At 51.7% G+C, this 17,996-nt stretch overlaps 1 protein-coding gene across 3 annotated transcripts in view; it reads right to left on the reverse strand.

The window, feature by feature from the left end:
• The window catches only part of KAZN (kazrin, periplakin interacting protein), a 518,556-nt gene that overhangs the window by 69,811 nt on the left and 430,749 nt on the right, over nucleotides 1-17,996 (reverse strand). For all 3 annotated transcript variants that reach the window (XM_010378254.1, XM_010378255.2, XM_030913276.1), the window contains 2 exons: nucleotides 8,842-8,978; nucleotides 103-273 (listed from right to left, as the gene is read on the reverse strand). In XM_010378254.1, the coding sequence (XP_010376556.1) occupies nucleotides 103-273; nucleotides 8,842-8,978 (308 nt within the window). The remainder of the gene's footprint in view (nucleotides 1-102; nucleotides 274-8,841; nucleotides 8,979-17,996) is intronic.

The following is a 17,996-nucleotide window of genomic DNA, read 5'->3' on the forward strand; positions in this document are numbered from 1 at the left end:
CCCCACCCTAGGTCTCCGATGTGAGTCGATGCCAGACGTCCTGGCTCCCAGCATGGCACTGCTAGCAGATGCCAGGACCACCTGGGTGGGGAGGGTTCTCACCATGGCCAGCTCGGCCTCCAGCTCCTTCATCCGGTTGTCCTTGAGGTCCAGCTGGGAGCGCAGTGCCGTGGCGTGGTCTGTGGCCTCCTTGGCTTGGCGCCGCAGCTCCCACTTCTCACGCTCCAGCAGGTCCTTCTCCTTGGCCAGCGCTTTGACCGCGTCCTCGCTCTCCTGTGGGTGGGATGGGGAGAGAGCACCATGGGTGTGACAGCCAGGCTCCTCCTGGCCCAGGGACGCCTAGTGGGGGCCTAACCCCTAGATGGAAAAAGAAGTCGGGAGGCCCCATCACATGTGTCCAGGAGCTCTGGCTCTGTGGTGGGAAAGCCGTGGGCACGAACTCTAGCCCTGCCACAAACTAGCTGGAAGATTGGAACAGAGACAAACCCAGTAGATGCTGAGTAAATCCTTTTTGCGCTGCATGAATGAATAAGTGGGCAAATGACTGCTTTGGGTAAGTCATTCTACCTCATCATGTCTGGGTCCCTGTATGTAAAATGGGGCAGGAGTCAATCCTACTTGTTTCAAAGAATTCTAAAGACCGAATGACTGCACGTGTGGGAAATACTTAACACAGTCTGACAGAAGTTAGGGTGCGATAGTTGTTCCGGGGCTTTGTTCTGTTTGGTAAATTGTGTTCATCACAGGGAAACAGGATCAACAGTAAGGAGGCACCAGAGACCCCAATTGTCTGGACTGCCACAAGGTCTGGCCACCACCTCACAGGGTCACAGCCTCTGAGAGAAATAGCTGCTGTGTCCTGAATGCAGCACAGTCCTCAGCCGCCTCCCCCAAGCCCCTCCCCAGGCTGGCCCTCCCGCATGAGCTGTTTTCTGTGATTGTCCAGGGAAGGGCCAGGCCCCGGCTGTGCCAGTCCCCAGAGCAGAGCCAGCAGGGAAGGACCAGACAGCTGAATTGGGGCTGTGACCTATGTTGGCCGGAGCAAAGTTTCAGAACAACAGACATCCTTTTGAGAAGGACAGTCCCAGCCGGGAGCCCTACCCATCCACCCAGCCACCATCTTCCCATTCACCAAACTGAAAGCAAATCCAAGGTCTCCGTGTGGCCTGGGACCGTGGAGGGAGGCCACAATCCTGCCTTGTCTGACAAACCTGTCTCTGAAGGCCTCACTTCCAGATGGTGAAAGACGGGGAGGCCGAGGGAGAACTTGGCCTTTTCTCTGTGGCTGTCACAGAGCTGTAGCTATGGCCTTGGTTCTGGAGACAGAGGGAGAACCTGGGCCAAATCCTGGTTTTGCAATGACTGTTGTGAGTCATCCCTGCCTCAGTTTCCCCATCTGTAACCAGGGGATAACACCACATATGCTTTGGAGCGTTTGTGTGGGTCTGCATGAGGGAATCCACCTGGAGAGTTCTGCGTGGGACTGGGCTCCCAGCAGGCACCTGCTCGCTTCACTCAGATCGCTGCTCAATTGTCTCCTCCTCCGAGAAGCCTTCCCTGGTCACCCATGTAAGAAAGAAGCCCCAGGCCCTCTCTAACCTGTTTTCTTTATTTGAAGCTGATACTGGTCTGTTATTCAACCGATATTTGTGGATATTTGTCTGGTATGAAACCAGACGAAAATCCCTGCACTCCTGGAGCTTATAGTGAAAAATTCTGCTACAATGTAGAACTGACCACTGGGGTAAGGGTTGTCCCTGAGAACCCACTGGTATACAAGAGGCTGCTTATAAAATGTCCCTGAATTAGGAGGAAGCCCCACTGGGACCCTCAGGATCATTTTTGTCTCATTGCAGTCACTGGTTCACGCTACTTACTACTCATGAACAGACCAAGGGCTCTAGGCCGGGTGGGAAGGCCTTGTAGGTGCTTTCAAATTTTGGACTCCCACCTCCTTGGGGTCATATTCCACGGCAGCAGGAAAGCTGGGCTCAGCAGCAACTTCATGGAACGTTCTGTACAGTGCTAAGGGTTTTAGGTGCATTATTTAAACCTCACAACCACCCCTCAGGCAGGGACTATGATTATCCCTATTTCACAGATGAGTAAATTGAGGCCCAGAGAGGTAAAACAACTCCGCCACCCCATAGACAGTGTGGTAGAGGCCTCGATCCCTGCTGGTAGCTGAGGCAGGAAAGGAACGGAAAGGAGACCCCTGAGAAGTCTGGAACTGGAAGGGGGCTGGAGGTGGCGGGAACTGACAAGACTGGGATTTGGCCAAATCTCGTGGGGCCGTGGATGACGGGCCTGGGAGCGGAGGTTCTGCGGGGCTGCCAGCACTCGGGGATCACATGGACGTAAGAGGGGAGTGTGGCCAAATCTCGTGGGGCCATGGATGACGGGCCTGGGAACGGAGGTTCTGCGGGGCTGCCAGCACTCGGGGATCACATGGACATAAGAGGGGAGTGTGGCCAAGGCAGGCAGATCACCTGAGGTCGGGAGTTCGAGACCAGCCTGACCAACATGGAGAAACCTCGTCTCTACGACAAATACAAAATTAGGGAGGACTGGTGGCGCTTGCCCGTAATTCCAGCTACTTGGGAGGCTGAGGCAGAAGAATTGCTTGAATCTGGGAGGCGGAGGTTGCGGTGAGCCGAGATTGCACCATTGCACTCCAGCCTGGGCAACAAGAGCAAAACTCCGTCTCAAAAAAAAAAAAAAAAAAAGGGAGTGGAATAGGGAGGGGAGAGGAGGGGGCTTCAGGGGCTTATAGGTCTGGCTGGGGGCTGGGGGCCCGGCGCAGTGGCTCACGTCTGTAATCCTAGCACTTTGGGAGTCTGAGGAAGGTGGATCACTTGAGGTCAGGAGCTCGAGACCAGCCTGGCCAACATGGTGAAACCTCTTCTCTACTAAAAAAGTACAAAAATTAGCCAGGTGTGATGATGCACACCTGTAATCCCAGCTACTCCAGAGGCCAAGGCACAAGAATCGCTTGAACTCAGGAAGCGGAGGTTGCAGTGAGCAGAGATCATGCCACTGCACTCTAGCCCAGGCAACAGAGCGAAACTCCGTTTCAAAAAAAAAAAAAAAAAAAAAAAAAAAAAGGCTGGCTGGGGAGGTGACAGTAGTGGGATGAAAATGGCCTGTTTTAATGTGGCCTCTACACCCGGAATCACCCTATGTCTAGCCCTCAGCCTGGCTGCCTGGCCTGCTGCATGAACTTCCTCAGCTGGGTTTATGGAGAGTCCTCCAGTCGCCCTTCCATCTGCAGTCATGTGACAGGGAAAGTGCATTTGGCACAGCTTTTGGAGATGTTGCAATTTTGCCACATTCTGTTTCTTGTTTGTTTTTGTTTCCTTTTCTCAAATTTTTTTGAGATGGAGTCTCGCTCTGTCACCCAAGCTGGAGTGTAGTGGTGCGATCTCGGCTCACTGCAACCTCTGCATCTGGGCTCCAAGCAATTCTCCTGCCTCAGCCTCCCGAGTAGCTGGGACTACAGGTGCACACCATCACATCTGAATAATTTTTGTATTTTTAGTAGAGGCAGGCTTTCGTCATGTTGGCCAGGCTGGTGTTGGACTCCTGACCTCAGGTGATCTGTCTGACTCAGCCTCTCTAAGTGCTAGGATTACAGGTGTGAGCCACCACGCCTGGTCATCGGCCACATTCTGGACAGGCCAAGACCCCTGCTTTCCCAGCAGCCTTGTTCCTGTGCCGTTCCCCTACTCCCAGTAGCTCAGGGCCTGGGGTCCTTCCTGTTGCCTGCTCCCGTGGAGTCCTGCAGGAGTCTCATGGAGAAACTGGGTGGGCCACGGCAGACTGAGTGGGCATAGCCGAGTGGGCCAGGGAACTTGAGGGTTCCAGTCATCCTGTTCCAGGAGAACATTTATTTTGCATATAAAATGCAAATCATTTTTGATAACCAACTGCAAGATCTTGGAAGAGGTGAAATAAACCAGGACTTGTGGCTTCAGTTTTGCTAAACTGGCTCTAAACATATGTCCTTGGGTCAGTCACTTGACCCTTGTGGACTTCAGCCTTCCCACCTGTAAAATGGGGCTGGACCCAACAGTGACTAAAATATTGTTTGAATGTTGCTGTTCCACCGATCTGCCGGACCTACAGGAGCGACTCTCTCCACTTCTAATATTCACATCTTAGTATTAAAGTATTAATTTTCAATAAATGAGTGTTTTCCAAGTTTCATTTCCTAAATGAACCTGAAGGGCATGATGAAGCCGATCAATGAAAGTGGCACTGGCTGCTCAGCTGTGGCCACAGGGAGCTGCCCTGGGCAGCCACAGCCACGCGGCTTCTATTCAGTAGCGTCAACCCCACCCTAGCTGCTGGTCAGACTTGGGGGATGCCCCTAGTCACCTATGACTTAAAAAATGACACGGTGCTCTCCATGGGGATTTTATTGCCAAATCTGAGATGGATGTAACAGTTCGAGATGGATATATTAATCACCCTGATCTGATAACTATACATTCCATGGATCCAAACATCACTATGAACCCCATGAAAATGTACCATTTTTGCCCAAACAATTTTAAAAAACAAATTTGACATATCATTAAAAGACATGGAGAAGCACTGGTACGAAATGCTAGGTTGGTCACTGAAATAGCCAGCGCTCTACCACAGCTCATGGGGACAGCTGTGACCTCCTCTCTGTGGTCGGCCGTGGGTTGTTGAAAATGGCAAACAGTGGGAATCATTCCTTTGTTCCTCTGAACACGAACTGAGTGATGTGGGGAAGCTGGCCCGGGCAAGGCCCGGTCCTATGAGCTCTGGGGCCAGGGCTCTGGGACTAGACCTTCTGAGTTTGCACCCTGCCTCTACCCTTTCCATAATGGTGTGGACCCTGGGCCTGAGACTTTACCTAAGTCTTAGTTTTCACCTGTTAAATGGGGGGAATAGGCACAATCACTCCTCAAAGGATTGCTATTAAAGTAGCAAATGTGAAGAGATGAGGGCAGTGTGTGTGCACAGTAGGTGCACAATAAACATCTGCTACTGGTAATATCACATTCACATCTGTATACAGTGGGTGCACAATAGATGTGTTACTTGTCATGTTCATGGCCTGCATACAGTAGGTGCACAATAAACATCTGCTATTGGTAATATCATGTTCATGCCTTAAACAGTAGCTGCACAATAAACGTCTGCTATTGGTAATACCATGTTGATGCCTGTATACAGTAGGTACACAATAAACATCAGATATTGGTAATATCACATTCATGCTTGTATACAGTAGGTGCACAATAGACGTCTGCTATTGGTAATACCATGCTTCATGCCTGTATACAGTAGGTGCACAATAAACATTTGCTATAGGTAATACTATGTTCATGCCAGCTCCTGCTGAGGTGGCCTCTGAAGGCAGCTGTCACCACAATCCTTGCCAGGACGATTACCTGGTAACAGTGCCATCTTTTGGATCCTCTTGGACTCTGCTCAGCACCCTCTCGCTTTTTTTCTTTCTTTTCTTTTTTTGAGATAGGGTCTCATTGTGTTGCCCAGGTTAGAGTGCAATGGCACAATCTTGGCTCCCTGCCACCTCAACCTCCCTGGCTCAAGCAATCCTCTGCTTCAGCCTCCCAAGTAGCTGGGACTACAGGCGTGTGCCACCCTGCCCGGCTAATTTTTGAATTTTTTTTGTAGAGATGGAGGTCTCACTCTGTTGTCCAGGCTCGTCTGGAGCTCCTGGGCTCAAGTGATCCTCCCACCTTGGCCTCTCAGAGTGCTGGGATTACAGGCGTGAGCCACCGTAACTGGCTGCTTTTCTAAAACCTGATTTGTCCTCCTTCAGGGCATGCGTTCTCAGGGAGCTCCTTCTTCTAGTTCCTGATTCCTGGGTCCTCTGAGACCCTCTGTCCCTCCCAGAAGGTCTTGTCTGGGTTCGTTTCTGCACAGGTCTTGCCTCTCCAACCTCTTCCCAGAAAGCAGGCCTACGACTGGGGTTCTGTGTGGGACCAGCCACAGCTCCACTCCTGCCCACCTGGGGCCTTCATTTCCTTCTCTGGGTTTGCCAATGAGACCAACACCAGGGAGTGGCAGGTGAGGGGACAGCAGAGGGGCTTCGAAATCCACTGTGGAAATTTCATGATCAAATGGCTGACTCCGAATCCACGAAGGCAATAATAATAATAATGATAATAATAATAACAGTAGCAGGCATATGCTCCTACTTCCCCTTGCTTTCCATGCCCTGGGAACCTTAGCGCTGACAGCACTGGGCTGTGAGTGTTGCAATCTTTATCCTGCTTTGCAGATGTGAAGGCTGAGACCAGTAAGAGTCATCTGTTTGCCCGAGCCACCCCCCTAGTGAGTGCAGAGGTGAGATTCTAACCTAGCTGTCTGCTCTTAATCCCTGTGCAACCCTGGTCGCAGGAGGAGGAGGCTGGTGGCTTGGGGGACAAGTACAAGGGTCAGCCCTGGAGCCAGCACATCACTGAAGGCTGTGGGCTGGTTCTCTGGCCCCACTGCATCCCATTCCCAATAAACAAGAGGTAACTAGGTTTCCATGCTCCTGGGCATGGGGCTGGTCAGGCAGAGGCTCTCCCTGCCTTGCCCACTGAAAAAAGACCAAGCTCCTTGGGCTGAGAATGGAGAAATGAGAGAGGTGGACACAGAAGGTGAGGCAGGGAGCAGAGGCGAACAGAAGATGCTGTGCTGAGTGCCAGGGGGTGATGGGGTTGGGGGAAGAGGCGTACAGTGCAGGGGGAAGGCACGCAGGCTCTGCACCCAGGCCCTGTAAGCCCCTGCCCTGCCATCACCGGCTGCATGACTATGGATGAGTTATCTCCCCTCTCTGTGTCTGTCGGCTCATCTGTGAAATGGGAGGATAACCATATGCCCCCCAGTGTCCGTGTGGGTGTTAAATGAATGCACACCATGAGGCTCTGAGAACTCTGCCTGCAAGCTCTTGAAGTACACGCCGTAACTCCCATAGCACGCGCCTGTGAGCATACACGTGTACCTGCATCATCAGACAGGACAGCGGGGTCCCCTACCCCTCCCTCTGCATGGAGGTCACTCTGAGCCCCTGGCCTCTGACTCCCTGCTGGTGGCCAAAGGCAATACTGCTGAGAGAGCCTCGCCCTAAGGAGCAGACCCCAGGCCCACGAGCTGCTTCCCATGCTAGACTCTGAGAAAGCAGCCTCTGTGGGCTCCCCTGCCTCCCTCTGCCTTGCTTCTGGGTCATCCCCTTCCTGCCAAACCGTTTGCCTGTGGCAGGCATGGGGAGGCTCAGTTCATCTAACATGAAGGGGAGCCAGGTGGAGCAGGCAGGGCAGGGGGAACTGAGCAGGCAGGGCAGGGGAAGGCTGGGCCAAGCAGGCAGGGCAGGGAGAGCTGGGCGGGCAGAGGAGGGCTGGGCTGAGCAGGCAGGGCAGGGGGAGCTGGGCGAGCAGGGCAGGGGAGGGCAGGGCGGAGCAGGCAAGGTGGCGGGGGTGGGGGGGACAGGTAGGCAGGGTAGGGGAAGCCGGGTCCTGCTCTTGAGTTGGGCACTGAGGGCAGCTAGAAGTCCCAGATCCCCGTCAGCGGCTGTGGCGGCCTGGCCCAGAGAACTCTCGGGGCTCCTTTCATCATAGAAAGGAAGTGATGTGCGTGCCCGGGAGGTGACAGTGAGCAATCACTGGTGAAGACCAAAGTGGGTGGTGGGGGCCAAGCATCTAGATTCCAATCCAGTCTGGAATACTCTGGTCTCTTAACTCCGGCTCAGAGGCAGCATCTGGGAAGGGACTCATTCACCTGGCCTGTTGCTTCCCACTGCTCAGAAAAGGAGCCTCAAGCTGAACACCCTGTGACAAGGGCTGTGACCCAGGTGCCTACGCAGGGCAGAAAACGGAGGCCGGAGGTGCATTCAGCTCGAGGCTGGAGTACAGTGGTGCAATCTCGGCTCACTGTAACCTCCACCTCCTGGGTTCCAGTGATTTCGTGCCTCAGCCTCCCGAGTAGCCGGGACTATAGGCGTGCAACACAATGTCCAGTTAATTTTTGTATTTTTAGTAGAGATGGGCTTTTGGCCAGGTTGGTCTCAAATTCTTGTCCTCAAGCATTCTACCCACCTTGGTCTCCCAAAGTGCTGGGATTATAGGCGTGAGCCACCATGCCTGGCCAGGGGACTGACTCTTTTTTAAGTTTTGCTGTCCTCTTTGGCATGTCATACCACAGATACCAGAGAGATACATGGTGAAACAAATTCCTCAGTTATCTGACCCATAAACTCCTATTCACCCCACAGAGCCCAGTGCATATGTCTTTTCCTCCGTGAAGCCTTCCAAGACTCCCTCCCTACAGGCAGAACTTCCTGCTGTCTCACTGGGGCTCCCCAGCTCTCTCGTCACACTTTTATTATGGTGTTAGTAAATGTTAGCTATGCGTCTTATTGATGATGCTTCCTACGTGCCAGGCACCAGGCTGAGTGCTCGGCATTCATCATCTCATTGAATCCTTACTGTAGCTTTGAAAGGTCCACCACAATCACCATTCTGCAGAGACGAAACTGAGGCTCTGAGAGGTCAAGGGAGATGCACAAGGGCACACACACGAGGAGCCGGGATCTGAACCCTCTGGACTCCTGAGTTCATGCTGTCCTGTTTGCCCAGGAGACATAGAGGTTCCCCTCCAGGGGCTGTGCTGGTTTTATCTCGGTGCCTAGGCCTGGCTGGACAAATCAAAGGCCTCCCTATCTGTGTTTGGGGATTCAAGAGGCAGACCCTGTGAAGGTGGCCAGCCAGCAGGGGAGGTGGGAGCTGGTGTGTCGGGAGGGGAGGGCAGGGCAGGGCAGGGCAGGGCAGGGCAGGGCAGGGCAGGGCGGCGGCTGACCTTGCGGTGCTGCTCATAGTTGCGGATGAAGTCTCGGAGCTGCTCCTCGCGGCTCTCCAGTGTGGCATACAGCTGCTGCATCTGGCTCACCAGGTCCGTCTTCTCGCCCTTTAAGCGCTTCCGGTCAGCTTTCATGGCTGGGGATAAAGGAGAGAGTTAGTTCCCAAGACCCCAGCTGTCCCTTCCAGATGCCTGAGTGCTGAGAAGTGGCATCACCACTGTCACCTTCGCAGCAGGTGAGAAAACAGGGCTCAGAAAGACGAAGTGTCCCTCCCATGCGCCCTGCCACTTGGTGGCATTCCCGGGATTCCAAGCCAGGCTCATCTATGTCAAGAGCCCCGATTCTCACATCTCAGCTGTGTTGATCAGACCAGGGAGCAAGTCCTTGTGGAAACTGCTTTCCCAGCCCTGAGCTGGCTGAGTGTTCGATAACAAAGAACAGAGTCCTGGTGGGCTCCAGAGGCCCATGGTTCAGGAAGCGGACAGGGCCTCAGTTCCCTGTCAAAAGGAACCCCAGGGCCACCCTGAGCCCACCGGAACCACTCAGTCCAGCCCAACAGCCCCTCCTGCCTCATTTCTTCTGTGGGGAGAAGTATTACGTTAAAAACACACACCAAGACATGTACCAAAAGTGTAGAGCAACGAAAGAAAATACAGATAAATCGGACTTCATCCAAATTAAAAACATGTGTGTCTCAAAGGATATCATAGTAAAGGACAACCCATAGAATGGGAGAAAATATTTGCAAATCCTATATCTGATAAGGGGCTTCTATCTGAAATATATAAGTCTATCTTGCAACTCAATAATAAAAAGACCAGGAAACCATTTAAAAAACGGGCAGGTCAGGTGCGGTGGCTCATGCCTGTAATCCTAGCACTTTGGAAGGCCGAGGCAGGTAGATAACTTGAGATAAGGAGCTCAAGACCAGCCTGGCCAACATGGTGAAACCCCCTCTCTACTAAAAATACCAAAAATTAGCCAGACGTGGTGGTGTGTGCCTGTAATCCCAGTTATTTGGGAGGCTGAGGCAGGAGAACTGCTTGAACCTAGGAGGTAGAGGTTGCAGTGAGCTGAGATTGCACCACTGCACTCCAGCCTGGATGACAGAGTAAGACTCTGTCACAAACAAACAAACAAACAAAAACAAACAAAATGGGCAAAGGATCTGAACAGACACTTCTCCAAGAAATGGCCAATAGGCACATGAAAAAACTCAGTATCAATTGTCATCAGGGAAATGCAAATCAAAACCACAATGAAATACCGCTTCACACTCACTAGAATAGCTAAAAATAGAAAACAGACAATAGCAAGGGTTGGCAGGATGTGGAGAAACTGGAATCCTCATACACTGCTGGCGGGAACGTGAAATGGTGCAGCTGCTTTTGGAAAAGTCTGATAGCTCCTCCAAAGATTAAACATCAACTTACCATACGACCCTGCGATTCTACTTCTAGGCATACATCCAAGAGCTATGAAAACATATGTCTACATGAAAACTTATATGCAAATGTTTATAGCATTATTCATCAGAGCCAAAAAGGTGAAAATAACTTGAAAGTCCACCAATGGATAAATAAATAAGTGAAATGAGATATATCCACACAATGGAATATTACTTAATAATAAATAAAAACAAGGAGGGCCATTGCTCAGTATCCATGGGGATTGGTTCCTGGACTCCCTGTGGACACCAAAATCCACAGATGCTCAAGTCCTTTATATAAAATGGCATAGTATTTGCAAACAACCTACACAATCCCCCCATATACTTTAAATTATCTCTAGATCACTTACAATACCTAGTAAAATACAAATGCCATATGAATAGTTGTTACACTGTACTGTTTTGGGAATAATGACAAGAAAAAAATCTGTACATGTTCAGTATAGATACAACCATTCATTTTCTTTTCCTGAGTTTTTTTTTTCTTTTCCTTTTTTTTTTAGATAGAGTCTTGTTCTGTCACCCAGACTGGGATACAGTGCTGTGATCTCGGCTCACTGCAATTCCCGCCTCCCGGGTTCAAGTGATTCTCCTGCCTCAGCCTCCCGAAGAGCTGGGATTACAGGTGCCCACCACCACGCCAGGCAAATTTCTGTAATTTTAGTAGAGATGGGGTTTTACCATGTTGGCCAGGCTGGTCTCGAACTCCTGACCTCAAGTCATCTGCCTGCCTCAGCTTCCCAAGATTACAGACATGAGCCACAGTGCCTGGTCCCTGAGTATTTCTGATCCATGGTTCATTGAATCCATAGATGTGAAACCTATGGATAAAGAGGCCAACTGTACTAATATTTGCAACAACATGGATGAACCTTGAATACATGCTAAGTGAAAAAGGCCAGTCACTAAAGGCCATATATTTGTGATTCCGTTTATATGAAATGTCCACAATGGGGAAATCTATAGAGACAGAAAGGAGATAAGTGTCTGCCTCGGGGCAGGTGTGGGGGTGGATCGGGGATGGAGGGGTGGTAGCTAAGAGTATGGGATTTTTTTTGAGGTAGTAAAAATGTTCTCACATTGGTTGTTGGGGTGGATACATAACTCTGTGAACATACTAAAAACCACTAAATTGGACACTTCAAATGGATCAATTGTATGGTATGTGAATTACAGGTTGATAAAGCTGTTAAAAAAGCAAAACAAAATAAGGCTGGGCGCCTTGGCTCATGCTCGCAATCCCAGCATCTTGGGATCCGTCAGGAGGATCGCTCAAGCCCAGGAGTTCGAGACTAGCCTGGGCAACATGGTGAGACCTCATCTTTACAAAAAGTAATAATTAAAAAAATAAGCTGATTGTGGTGGTGCATGCCTGTGGTCCCAGCTACTTGGGAGGCTGGGAGGCTGAGGTGGGAGGATTGCTTGAGCATAGGACGAGGCTGCAGTGAGTCATGTTCATGCCACTGCACCCCAGCCTGGGTAACAAGAGCAAGATCCAGTCTCTAAAACCAAACCAAAGCAAACCAACAAAACAAAACAAAACAAAACACACCCTGAGTAGCCGCCTGCAAGCAGCATGACGTCCGCCCCCTCCAGACTCTCTTTCCCCACAGCACTGGCTCCTTGGTGCATGGAACAGACTCAGGGCAGCCTCTGACTATAGGGTGGACTCCATGGCCTTTGCCTAGACCCCGAGCACTCCGTCCTTCTCCTGGAGAGAATACCAAGGAGAGGTTTCTGAGGCTAACCCCTCTCCACAGGCTCTTTGTGTCTGGAATTGTGGAGGTGGTGATGGGGGTTGGGGAGGCAAAGCAACTCTTTGGCTCTGGAAACTTCCGGCCTGACAAGGCCAGAGTGGTTACGTTATTTGTTTAAAATCACACAGCCATGTCTGACCCCAAAGTGGACATTTGACCCTATGTTCTGCTGCCTCCACAGTGAAGCTCCCAAAACCTGGAGGGTCCCCGGCCCCAAGGCTAGCTGAGGGCAGAATACGGGATGGTGATGACTGTGCCATCCCATCTTGTCCTGAACGTCCAATCCTGCAAACTCAGCCTGTGTACATGAGAGAGCTGGGGACACCAGGTATGGCCTAAGGACTGAGGACTCTGAGCTCCTGGCCCAGTGTCCAACATAAGCTCCCCAGGTGGGAGGCAGGTTAGCTGGGCCATGTCACCATGTGCAGAGTCATGGGGAGGAGGTCCACGCAGTGGGGACCCCAGGTCTCAGGCAGCTCTTTCAATTCCAGCTTTGAGCTTCCAGGCTCCCGTAGCTGGGTCTGTCCTCTCCCAGCTGGCTTGGCTGAGCAGCAGCTTAGGTCACCAGGGCCAGAATTCCAGACCTGCTGGGCCGGAACCTTAAAGGGCCGCGACAGTGGAGTCCACGGAGAGAGGAGTCTTCTGCTTTACTACTGCCAGGCAGGGGGTGGGCCCTGCAGGCCTCAGGCAGTGGGTAGGAGGCCCTGGCACAGCTAGGCTAGTTTTGTGCCCTGCCCCCTCACATGGTATGACCACATTGCTGGTGAATCTCACATTAAGAAAACCCAACATCTACAGATGTATGACCGGGCGCAGTGGCTCAGTCCTGTAATCCCAGCACTTTGAGAAGCGAGCAGAACACTCGAGATCAGGAGTTCAAGACTAGCCTGGCCAACATGTGAAACCCCGCCTCTACTAAAAATACAAAAATTAGCCGGGCATGGTGGCGGGTGCCTGTAGTCTCAGCTGCTCCAGAGGCTGAGGCACAAGAATCGCTTGAACCCTGGAGGTGGAGGTTGCAGTGAGCCGAGATTGCACCACTGTACTCCCACCTGGGAGACAGAGTGAGACTCTGTCTCAAAAAATAAAGTAAGACATAAAAATCAAAATAAAAATAAAGATGCAATGTGGTCAGAAGGCTCCTTAAGGAAGAGCCAGGCCCCGCTGTCGCTGATGAATGGGAAATTTCTATTTGCACATGCGCACAGGATCCTGGCTGCCCTCCTAGGAGAGGCAGGTGCATGGGTGAGTATTTTTATCATCCCATCTCACAGAGGCGGAAACAAAGACCACACAGCCGGTTAATGGCACAGCTGGGGTTGAACGGGTGCCTGACTCAGTTTCAGGCTGCTTTCATGCTGGCGGGCTGGAGAGTAGCGGGGGAGCACTGCCGAGCTTGGGGAGTGGCTCCTGGAGGGCAGGGGCGCCAACCCCAGCCATACTATCACTGTGGTTTCCTCGGAGCCTCACTGGGCCCTCCTGCCCCAGTGGAAAGAGGATGCCACTGAGCAGGTCGCATGGGCTCCCTGGGGGATTTACACCACTGCCCTCTGGTTGGCAGGGAAATCACGCCTCTGCCTTCTGGTTGGAAATGAACGCCCCCCAGCCCCCTAGGCTCTGCACTGCCTCCTACATTATCCTCATCTCCATGAGAACCAAACTCCAGATTCTGCTCTTGGCAGTTGGAGACCCTGGGAAGGGATCCCCCAGGCCCCCAATATGGCATTCTCGGGCCTTTCCTCTCACAAATGGCCTTTGAGGGGGTGAAGTGCAGCCTCTTGCGGCCTCTCTGGGTCTCCCTGCTGCTCCATCCGTGTTTATCATTTATCCGGCAGTCCAAGGGGTGTGTGTACGTGTGCCTGGCTCTGTGTGTGCAACATGTGGGCCGCCTCCATGGTAGGGCGGGGGCTATGCCTCCTGCATCTAACCTGGGGCTCTCTGAGAGTATGAGCAGGGCCTGTGCCTTTAGATTATTCACTTCTGCCTGAGAGGGGACCTGCAACTCTCCCCAAACTGTTCAGTTAAGCACCTACTATATGCCAGACTTGCTGCTGTGAAGACAGGGGTGAGCCAGACATGGTTCCTGCCTTGTGGGAGGCTGACGCTCTCACAGAGGAGACGAACTCACACCTATGGCTGGCACTGGCACCATCCACCCTCCACGTCACCACGATACTCCAATTCTGTTTGGTGGGGAATGTGCCCACTAAAATGTTCAATTTCCCAAGCTCCCCTGCAGCTGCAAGCGGGACGTGTCACACTTCTGGCAGTTAAGATGCACACAGATACCCATTGGGAAATCTAGTTTTCTTTATAAGCCCTTTTTTGAGCACAAGGATGGAAAGTATGAGCTAAGAATGGGGAGGAGAAAAAAAAACAGAAGGGACCAGGGTCCCTGATGGTACTATCCAGCCAGGATGCCTTACAGCAAGAGAATAACAAACCCCCATGTTTTAGGGTTTTATTGTTACATGCAGCCCAGCACATTCCTAACAGACACACCAGGGCAGGCCGTGAGACGTGCTGCCACCCTCTCCCATGAGGCTTCACTTCATGGTTCCTTTCCACGGGTGCTCCTCGCTCTGCCCAACTCTGGGCTGGACTCTGCCAGGCTAAAGACCAAGACAACACAAAAACTGAATCCTTAGGAATGAATGCCAGGTAAAGAACAACCAAAAATAACACAAAGGTGCCACAAGTTGTGTCGTGTACACAAGGAGACGACATCCAGTTTGCACATGGCAGGTGCTGCAACTCTACACAAACAATGAGGCCGGTGCGATGGGCCCCCAATAAATAACTTAAAATCTACACACACCTATGAAAATAATGCAATGGAACTCTTCCTGTTTGTTTGTTTGTTTGTTTGTTTTTGAGACGGAGTCTTGCCTTGTCTCCCAGGCTGGAGTGCAGTGGTGCCATCTTGGCTCACTGCAAGCTCCGCCTCTTGGGTTCACGCCATTCTCCTGCCTTAGCCTCCCCAGTAGCTGGGACCACACCCAGCTAATTTTTTTGTAGTTTTAGTAGAGATGGGGTTTCACCGTGTTAGCCAGGATGGTCTCGATTTCCTGCCTCGTGATATGCCCGCTTTGGCCTCCCAAAGTGCTGGGATTACAGGCGTGAGCCACCGCACCTGGCTGGAACTCTTCCTTTCTTCCTCATAGCTCTGCTTTTTTCTCTCCTTCAAAACCTGTTCTGATGTTCCCCAAATGCTCCTAACGCAAGATGAGCTGCCAGCCTGCAAGGCATGGCTGTGTTTCTCTGGGACTGGCCTCCTGACTCAGCCCCTAGCTCTCCAGTGCTCTGCGCAACTTCCCAATCATCTGGCTTCACCCACGCGGGTCCTATTCCAGCAGCCAAGCCACTGGAACCACTGCCATGGTGACTGGTGATGTCATGCCCAGCAGGCCCTGCAGGATCATGGAATGAGACGAGCCAGCTCCTGGGAATGTGGGGATTCTGGGGGTGGGAGGGAGGGTGTGTGGGGAGGGACCTATTTTTCCAACTCAGAGGTGGCTACATGCATGCCTGAGACTAGGGTGTAACCAGGGGCCCAGCTGTGGCCCCACAATGGTGGCACGTCTCTGGGCTGGGCCCTGCCAGGCGAAAGACCGAGAAAACATGAAAGCCGAGTCTTTAGGAATGAATGCCCAGTGGAGAACAACTAAAAACGACACAAAGGAGCCTCTGGGCTCTGTCATGTACACAATGAGGTGACGTTCAGTTTGTCCTCAAGCTCCCACCACAGACCTTTCTTCCTTCTCTGCCTTTGGATGCCACAGCCCCTAACCCAGATGTGGACATGGAGGAGCGAGACTCCATCTCAAACTAAACAAACAGCCACTGTGGGCCCAATCCTGGATGTCCCAAGGTCAGGAGCCCTTGTAAAAATTTCCAGCTTGGGTGTACCCTGGACAAACGTGGGCTCAGAGGTGAGGAGGGAGGAATAGGTCCACGTCAGACGATCCCAGCTGCTGCCAGCAGGGGGCCCCCCCTTTCTTTTCCATGAAACGTTCCTGACTCGTGGAACCTTCAGGAACTACATTCTGCGAAATGAGGGGTGTGCAGGTTAGGGCCAGAAAGCCTGGCAAACCAATCTGTGGGACTCAAACCTCTAATAAACACCCATCAGAATGTGAGGCTCCTGGAGTTCTTCCAGCTCAGCTTCCCTTCTCAGATGGGGAAACTGAGGCCCAGAGAAGGAGCAAGAATGCCCAATGCACAGAGAGTCAGCTGAGGTCTCCCGACTCTTAGGCCAAGGCAGCTAAGTTAGAAGCACTGGCTTGGGGCTGGGTGCGGTGGCTCACACCTGTAATCTCAGCACTTTGGGAGGCTGAGGCGGGCAGATCACGAGGTCAGGAGATCGAGACCATCCTAGCTAACATGGTGAAACCCCGTCTCTACTAAAAATACAAAAAATTAGCCGGGCGTGGTGGCGGGCGCCTGTAGTCCCAGCTACTCATGAGGCTGAGGCTGGAGAATGGCGTGAACCCGGGAGGCAGAGCTTGCAGTGAGCCAAGATCGCTCCACTGCATTCCAGCCTGGGCGACAGAATGAGACTCCATCTCAAAAAAAAAAAAAAAAAAAAAAAAAGGAACTGGCTTGGGAATCTGCCTAAGTTTGATTAAGCCTCAGTTTCCTCGTCTGTAGACGGCAACTGACAGTCAACCCTTAATATTGTGTGGCATTGGTTCCAGGAGCTCCCCCAAATACCAAAATCCACAGATGCTCAAGTCCCCAATAAAACACAGTATTTGCAAATTATGTACACACATCCTCCCGTGTACTAGAAATCATCTCTAAATTACCTATAACATCTTATACAATGTAGATGCTATGTAAGTAGTTGTTACACTGTGTTGTTTGGAGAAGAATGACAAAAAAAATGTCTTGTGCATATTCAGTACAGGCACAAAGATCCATTTTTTTTTTTCCAAATTATTTTCGATCGGTGGTTGGTTGAATTCATGGATGTGGAACCCATAGATCCAGACGACCGATGACTGTATAATCATTTCTGCCCCATAGGGACAAGCTATCTGGTCTTGAATGACTGTGAGGTGCTGACCTTGAGCATTTTGGGAGATGAGAACCTCAGAAAGATACAGCCTCAGAGTCGGGGGTGGGGGCCCCAGGTTCTGGTGCTGCTTTTTTCCTTCCCTCAAAGCCTGTTTTCCCTCAGCATAATGAGGGTGCTGGATTCTGTGAGCTTCCATTTAGCTTCTGAAATCCCAAGAGACCTCACCTTTGTCACTTGCTCCTTAGTAACTGGGGACCTGAGACCCCACATGTAACTTTTCTGAGCTTCCCTATCCCCAGCTGTTAAGCTGTGCATGATCGTCTCTACCTGGCAAGGCTCTATGTGACAGGACCCAGGACAGACCTCGGCTGCATACAGCGGGTGCTCAGTAAGTGTTAGCCTCTCTTCCTGTCTTCTGGCTTCCCATGGCTCCCAGGCCTGAGCCCAGGCTCTAGGAGGTCCCAGAAAATACAGGCTGACTTGAGCAATAGGCAGGTTTCCAAGTAAAGAGCCCTGGGGAAGAGACCCAGGTCAGGGAGAAGGAAAGGGCCAGTCGAGGGCAGCAAGTTCAGGGCCACTGATTTATGGTCCTGGGATGGGTGGCCACTGGTTTATTTGGTCTTTTCCTGTTTCAAAGATGAGTAAGGTGAATTCGGAAAAGGTTAAAGTTTAACCTACTTTATAAAGGCTAATCAGGTTCTCGTCACATCAGGTGGTGCTCAGGTCTGGAACTCCTGACCTCAAGTGATCCGCTTGCCTCGGCCTCCCAAAGTGCTGGGATACAGGCACCCAGTCTGCTCCTCACAATGTTAATTTCCTTTATCTTCTCACCATGAGGTGAAGTGGGTTGACCGGCTCGCACAGCCAACAAGTGGCTGACCTGGAACTTGACTCCAGAACTTTGACGCTCAGGCTCATGATCCTTCC

This window comes from Rhinopithecus roxellana, chromosome 12, assembly GCF_007565055.1.
Source record: "Rhinopithecus roxellana isolate Shanxi Qingling chromosome 12, ASM756505v1, whole genome shotgun sequence".
NCBI classification, from domain to species: domain Eukaryota; kingdom Metazoa; phylum Chordata; class Mammalia; order Primates; family Cercopithecidae; genus Rhinopithecus; species Rhinopithecus roxellana.